Raw genomic sequence first — 8,069 nt, forward strand, 5'->3', positions numbered from 1 at the left:
ATCTTTACTCGTAAGAAAATTAAGTATAAAAAGAACAAGAGTTTAAAATCATAGGACTTGCACAGAATTATAATTATTTCAATGCAATAAAAAATTGCCCACTAGCCCTTTAAAAAAAGGCGTTTCAGACGGAATAATCCCATAGAATGTCTGTAATTAAATACTCCTGGCATCGAAGTCAACTGTTCTTTAGTTTAAAATACGTAGAGCTTTAAAAATCTCCACCTTGTAGGTTATATAGACAGATGATGATACGGACAGACGAACATTACTTCGTTCTAGAGCAACTTCGTTTTTAAAAAGAAATAGGTGAAATTACTAATGATGAAGGTTCAACATGATTGGGAAAGGGGGGGGGGGGTGCAATGGGGTTTAATATCAGGGTAACGGGGGTCAGGTAGTGAAAATGGGGGGGGGGGGTATAAGGTGGTTTATTGTGTCATAAAGGGTTAAAAGAACTGAGAAATTAGTTTTTGTCTTTTATAAATTATTATTTTTTGCTATTTTGATCAACAATCACCTCCATATTCTATTTTTTAAACTTAAAGTTTCTTCTAATCCCTTTCTTATATTCTTAGTGAACTAGCTATACAAGACTTTTCTAATATTTGCATAACATTACAATATATAAAATTCTTACACAAGGAGTGAAGAAGGATTTGGAGAATAAACAATTTAACATTGTTTTGATTTAATTTTGTACATGAATTGCATGTTTTATTGAGCAAAAAAATTTCAAAAGATATCTTGAAATATAAGAATTGATTAGCTATAAGAAAAAAAACTGATCTCACTCACTTTAATGCAATAGGTAATGGTTATGTGATTTCAGGCCATTTCAATGGGGATAGAGAAGGGGAGGGGGGGCGGGAGGGTTGTCTCCAAAGCGGCTACATAAAGGGTTAACATAACGGGAACTTATAATCTATAAATAAACAAACAAATCTTTGGGCAGTTGGAATAATGAGATCATTTACTAGTCTTTTTTTTTACATCATCCTAGAAACACGAATTCACCCTTGTGGTGTTAAACCCTAATGGATTCCGGATGGAACAATGCATCAATTTATTTTCCATATGTGGAGATGGTGAGGGGGGGGGGGCTTTAAACCATATAGGATATCTTGTTATGGATTGAGAAAGAGAAAGGATTGAAATGATAATAGATTAGGAGGAGGTGAATCGGCTTTAGTGTGCAACAGGCATAACTAACCCCCCCCCCCCCCCCCACCATATCACCCCCCCCCCCTTCTCTTCAACACTTGGCCCCTAACCATTTACATGAAACCCCCACTGTGAATAGAAAATTGGCACTGATTTTTGGGGGGAAAGGGTTAAGGACTGACAGGGTTAAGTTGGATTTTTTTTAAAAGGGGAAGGAAGAATTATCTTAGCCAAGTGAAAAATTTTCATTTTCTGTCTAGGGTTAAGTTGGTTTTGTTAGAGTTAGTGTGGGATTTACTTTGTTAGGAAAGAGACGTAGGACAGAATAATTATGCGGAAGGTAAGGGTTAAATTTTATTTTAAAAACAAGGACAAAAATATATTTAATAAAAATAATATAAAGTGTCATACTACAAAATTAAACACTTATTTTCAAAGTTATTGTATTATATGATTAAAGATAATTTAAATTCTTAATGGATAATATACCTCCCAATTATGATAAACAAAACTATTGAAATGAAGTCGTTTCAATGTTCCTAGAATTTCAAAAATCTTCACTTGACAATTGTTTAATTGGACCGTCAGACTTACAAACATACCCTTGATATAAAATACTGTCATCTAAATATCAATTAAATTCATACAATCTTTGTGACACAGTAAAATAACTGTTTTTAATTATTTAATGTTTCATGACCTAAAAAAGGCTGAATTTGTTTATTTAATACTGTAGTCATTTATAATTTCCGTTTCCTTTAAAAAAACGTAAACAATAGTAAAACTTGTAAAGGATTATAAAAATTCAAGGCTGCGACTTAGATGGCCTTCATTTATCCTTTAATATATTAAATTTGTATATTTAAACATGATAAAATAACGTTATATTTCTCTTACTAACAAATATTTTAATCACTCCAGTTGGATTTTACTAAAGTCAATAATGTGAATCTGAAAATATAAATTCATATTCAAAATTGAACTGATGCATAATTCATTTTTCCAATAAGATTTTTGCCTTCAGGTGGTATTTCTCTTGCCGCTGTTGGCAGCCGCTATACTTGCCGCCCCCAGCCCTGACTTTGGCACCGCCGGGGATCACGAGCATCACGAGCACCACGAGCATGACTCAAATGGTGTGGAGGCCATCCCCCCCGAGCCAGAGAAGAAGTGTGAGCTGGTGAGGTCTAGCAGCGCCACGTCACCTGAATGTTTCCTGGAGCCCGAGTGTGAGGAGCAGTGCAGGCCAACCACCAGGACTGTCTGCAATCCATATGAGGACAAGGAATGCAAGACTTTGACTGTTCCAAGGTAATGTCTTTCCACTGGATTAGAACCGGTTCTCAGCCATACTAAAAAATCATATATAGCATCGTATTAGAGACAATTTTCATGAAGATTAAGACAAAAATTATATTATTAATACCAGTTTTGTTACCCCGGATTCGGTTTAAATTTTCCATTTTCTGCTGGAAAGCTGTCCGTAATACGATGCGATATATAGCTATTACTTTTTCTACTCGATTTTTTTTATATCAGTGTGCACTTTTTGTAATTAATAAACATCAGACGTAAAATAATCATGTTTTTATAAAGCAACTTTGTAGCTTTTAATTCATAGTTTAAATAATCTTTAAGTCACCTTTCCCTGTGTCATCTATGAATTTCTAATTTTTTTTTTCTGTCCAAAACACCTTCATACCTTTTATTTTATTCTTTTGTTTATAAATACAATAATGTATTTTTTAAATATTAAAAAAATATGGGATATCTATCATCCTTATCAATGGTTAACTTAAATTAATTAATAAACAACAACCCGGGCATTGACCTCACATACTTATAGTAAAGGACAAACAAACAATATACAGGACTATTTAATTTTAATTACACTAGTATATTCCTCTGACAAATTATTTCATGAAATCATCAAATTTATAAATCTGAGAAAAAAAGCGGCATTATTAAATACAAATTGAAAAACTATTATATTTAAAATGAAAATATTTGTTGAAAAAACAGGTAAACCTGTGAAATGCATGACTTAGCACATTTAAATTGCTTTGTACTTACATATTGAAAGTAGGATGGGGGTGAATGCCATAGCAACAAAGAAATCATTATTACTTTCTTATTTAACAAAAAGGTGAAATTTGTATTGATTGTAAAGAGGGGAAGGAAGGGGTTGTTATAGTAGGGGATCAATTATTTGTTGAATATGAACATACAAACATGTCAAAGGGTTAACAACAACAAAAGGAATTTTATCTAATATAAAATTTTTAATCTCCTTACAAAAAAATTTAATTCCTACATTTTGGGATGAATGTAAAATAATATTTTTATTAGAAAAAATATTATTAATAGAAAACTATTTTCACACAAGGACAAGAGACTAAGTTTCGGCTATTTTAATGTGTTAATCTTTCAATTAACCCTAATTATTTTATTTAATTTTTCCTTTCATAGTTAACCCAAAATTTCTCTTATAAGGCATCACATTTTTCCCATTTCATTTTACTCTGAAATTCTTGATAGTGGACCAAAAATGCCATTTCTCCCGGTCACACGTCGTCATGTGTCATGTTGAAAGGGTGACGCAAATTTCAGATCCCATATTTCGCGATTTGAGAAAAATTTATCTTTATATTATAGTGAATTAAATAATCTTGCATGCTTTGCTTTTATCTCATAGAGAAAAATAGTAAATCAAATAACGAAAACTGAAATCTGAAATTTGCGTCACATGACGGCGTATGACGGGGAGAAATGGCATTATTTTGTCCACTATCGAAATACTTTGGTGGTTTGTTTTGTTCTAGAGACACACAGGCAATTATATACTAGACAAATGGAAATAGAAAATACGTGGATATATTGACAGGGGAAAATTTGTCGTTAATTTAGCTTGCTAATATGGACCTCTTTATTTGTCGGTTCGTTCATCCAGCAGAAGGCATGGAAATAGGGTAAAGAATGTTGATGGGGGTATCGTTACTTCAGCCAGCTGCGTGTATTACTTTATTAGAGCACATGAAAATCTGGCGCAACATCCAAGTAATAATATATCGATTACTAGACAATTCCCAAATTAAAGAAGTATACATTTTCGGGTATAGTCCCTTTCGTGGCAACGCCTCTTAAGGGGCGTTTTTTCGTATTTTTACAGTAGCTATTCTCCTATTTCTAGCCTCTGCGGGGCAAATACCTAACCAAATATAACCTAACCTAACATATTAAAAGCCATTTTGAAAATACGACGAATCGTCCCTTAAGAGGCGTTACAACGAAAGGGACTATACTCAAATTTTCTTTTGAAGTTTGCATGATGAATATTCCAAAATTGAATCTAAAATGAACTATATTCCTATTCAGATGTAACGTAGTGAACGAGGATAAGTGTGAGACTACGTACGAGACTAAGTACGACCAGGTGTGCAACACTGTGAACGAGGCCAAGTGCAGAACTGTCGTCAAGAACAAGTGCAACACCATCAATGAACAAAAGTGCACCACCAAGTAAGTCAATTTTATTTTTGCACTGCTAATCTACAATTTGGGTATGTCTTTACGTCCGTTCGTTTTGACTGTTAAATTAATGGAAACAAACATAATTAATTGCGTTTTCTTAATAAATATTTAATACTTATTATAATTACATGCTATAATTAAATGTTCCTCCTGCTATAAATTAATGAAAAAAGTTTATCTACAGCAAACTAAAATTAAATTCCCTTCCCCTTTTAATTCCTTCTTTATATTGACACAACCCTGGCAAATTTCTGCGCACGCCACTCATGATAACTAAAATTTAGATACGAGACTGTTACCGAGAACAAATGTTCCATAGTTCAAGAGGAACAATGCCAGGTCACTTCTCAACCTGACTGTCGCTCCATCCCCGACACTCAGTGCAAAGTTGAACATGTGAAGAAGGTGGAGCAGAAGTGCCATACAGTCAACGAGCCCCAGTGCGTCGATGTGAACGAGGTTGTGTACGACACCCAGGTGCGCACTATTGTCGAGAAGAAGTGCCGCCAAGTTCCCGACCAGGAGTGCCACACTGTGACCGTCAATGTGCCCCAGCAGGTCAACGAAACCGAGTGCAAGGCTGCCACTGAGACACAGTGCCACACCGTTGAGGAGATTGTCACTGAGCAACAGTGTCATACGTATAACGAGGAGGTGTGCCAAGATGTTCCACAGAAGGTTATCCAGACTGTTCAAGAGCAGAAGTGCGAGAATGTGTATGAGGATCAGTGTGTGCCAGTGCAGGGCCAGGAGTGCCAGACTGTATATGAGACCAAGTGTGAGTCTGTGTACCAGAACCCTCTGTTCAGAAAGAGGAGACAGGTTGATTCTTATGGCGCCCCTATTGCTCCTCCCGTCCATATCACCGTACCCCCTTCACCTTTCCCCGCACCCTGTGGTGGTCCCGGCAACCCTTGCTCATCTGGGGACATTGATGCCTATGGTGCTCCTGTTGCTCCTCCTCTACCACCTCTACCCTGTGGCGTTCCCGGAGGCCCTCGCTGCCAAGAAGATAAGGTTCCTCAGAGATGCCAACAGGTTCCTCGCCAGCAGTGTCGCACAGTGACCAGCCAACAGTGCCAGAAGGTTGCCCGCCAAAAGTGTGGATCTGTACCGCGCCAGGTCGAAACTGTTGTCCCCAAGAACGTGTGCCAGAATGTACCACGCCAGCAGTGCGGAGCTGTGCAAAGATCAGTGCCCCGCCAACAATGCGAGGAAGTACCTATTCAGCAATGCCGCTGGGTTCTGAAGCAATATGACCACCAGGAACAGAAACAAGAATGCAGAGATGTTACCAGGACCGAGTGCGCCGAGGTGCCCAGACAAGAGTCACAGAAGGTGCCAAGAAACGTAACCAGGAAGAAGTGTACCAATGTGCCAAAGACCGAGTGTGCCAATGTTGAAATTGTTGTGCCAGAGAAGAAGTGCCAGACTGTCCAGAGGAACGTGTGCCAGGATGTCCAGTCTAAGCAATGCCAGAATGTGCCAAGAGAGGTAAATAACTTGAAATTATTAGTAAAAGAAAATCATTATAAAAAGAAGAAAAAACATCTAACACATTATTTTTTTAAATCTATAATTCATTATTATTTGTTATTTAGGTTTGCAGACCAGTAAGTGTGAGCGTACCTCGCCAGGAATGTGTGCAGGTGCCAAGAGAAGTGTGTACCCCTGTACCTGAACAGGAGTGCCAGCAGGTTCCTAAACAGGTCTGCCAGACTGTCCCCAAGCAGGTTGAGAATGTACAATGTGTCAAAGTCCCCAGAAACGTAAGTTTTTTTTTATTATTTTCTTAAATAAAATTTTCTAAATCCAAAAAAATTTTAATTTTTAAAATTTATTTACCTGAAATAAATATTTGTTTTCTATAGGAGTGCCATGACACTACGGTTGAGCAGTGCGAGAAGGTGACGAAGCAGGTGTGCGAGGAGGTGCCCGACACTGTGTGCAATCAGGTCTGTGAGGATGTCTACTGGTGCAAGGAGTGCACAACCGTTTAATTAACCGACCACGAACTTGATTAAAGAAAACGAGAATCTCATGAAATAGGCGTAAAATTATGAAGATGTTGTAATATCTGGCACAAAAGTTGAAAAAATCATAAATTATGTAAACATCTTTTTTAATGTAAAAATTAAAATTTAAATGCCAGTTAAAAACCAGTAAAATCTGTCATTCACACTTAATTTTTTTTCTTGTGATTAAACTGATTTTAAAATGTTTATATTAGAAGAATATAGTACAATGTACATATATTATTGGGATAGGTGTGGTATTTTTTTTACAAAATAAAAGCAGAAACTAATTTTTCTTTGCTTCTATTGGCAGCTATACTTATATTTTTATAACTTTTTTTATAAGAAAATTACTTTAAATTAATGTACAAATTTACAAATAAAATTTTGTAATGTTTGGGTATGATTATTGATTAATTGTTTAAGTTTGAAATATATTTATCATAACAGTGAAATTGTGTTTTAATTATTAAAAGCGAAGCTTTTTTATGAAAAGGTTCGGTCCGACCGTCCGTCTGTCCGTACTGATTCCTGGGAAAACAAAGTACAATATAATAAATGAAACAACTCTATAATCAAGTCCGAAAAATAAAATGTAAGTATGTCCTTAAACATTATTCTGTATCGAGCAGTTTTTCAACAAATTTACTTACAATTTTGCTTCGACTCTTAAACATTTATATTCTTATTATTCAGTTCTGACACTATACAATTGTTAATGTTCGTCTGTCCTACCGTTTTTAGTGCTTTGCTTTTATAGATGTTGTCATCCTTGTTGTAAAATATGATTTAGATATCCTATTTAGTAAAGGTTCATTATAGTTCTAAACTGCTTTTTAGAAAATGAATCAAGATATACATTAAGGTCAGAGATGGGTTCCTAAAGAATGCCGCGTTTTTTCGACATTTTTTAGACAGAATTTTAAAATTATTATTTTAGCCATTTGTATAATTCGCTTTTGTTGGTACGGCCTTTATGGAAGAAAAACAAATTATCTTCAATCCATTTTTGCTGCATATTAATTAATGCATCTTTTTAGAGCTGTATTAGACATTATACAAATGGCTAAAATAATAATTTTAAAATTTTGAATTCTTAAGTTGTATACTCTGTATAACGATATCGTCTTCGTCTAATCAATCATTGTCTAAAAATGTCGAAAAAACGCGGCATTCTTTTTTAAGAACCCATCTCAGAAACTACAAGGATCATAATCAGGAATCTTACAGGATAAGACAATGGACGATAAATTAATATACATTTCCAATTGTAAAATCAAGATTTCTGTAGATTAAAGTTATTATTTAAACGTTTGAACTTGAACCAAACATTAATAATTCAGTAAAAAAGTTTCGGCG

General features: G+C 35.2%; 1 protein-coding gene across 1 annotated transcript; it reads left to right on the top strand.

Annotated features, from left to right (window-relative positions):
• Positions 1–1,411: 1,411 nt before the first annotated feature.
• On the top strand, positions 1,412–7,165 carry LOC145317469 (uncharacterized). The gene is made up of 6 exons (XM_080158564.1): positions 1,412–1,504; positions 2,189–2,475; positions 4,540–4,683; positions 4,980–6,189; positions 6,297–6,464; positions 6,567–7,165. Exons 1-6 carry the CDS (start codon positions 1,496–1,498, stop codon positions 6,693–6,695), a joined length of 1,947 nt encoding a protein of 648 aa, XP_080014690.1. The 5' UTR covers positions 1,412–1,495; the 3' UTR covers positions 6,696–7,165.
• Positions 7,166–8,069: the final 904 nt, after the last annotated feature.

The sequence above is a fragment of the Acartia tonsa genome, chromosome 4, assembly GCF_053477335.1.
Source record: "Acartia tonsa isolate MP-2025a chromosome 4, ASM5347733v1, whole genome shotgun sequence".
NCBI lineage: Eukaryota > Metazoa > Arthropoda > Copepoda > Calanoida > Acartiidae > Acartia > Acartia tonsa.

Excerpts from the sequence above, each read along its gene's own strand:
- LOC145317469 (XM_080158564.1), top strand. Across the intron at positions 2,476-4,539 it reads AAGACTTTGACTGTTCCAAG|ATGTAACGTAGTGAACGAGG; the intron begins GTAATGTCTTTC and ends ATTCCTATTCAG. Across the intron at positions 6,465-6,566 it reads GTGTCAAAGTCCCCAGAAAC|GAGTGCCATGACACTACGGT; the intron begins GTAAGTTTTTTT and ends TGTTTTCTATAG.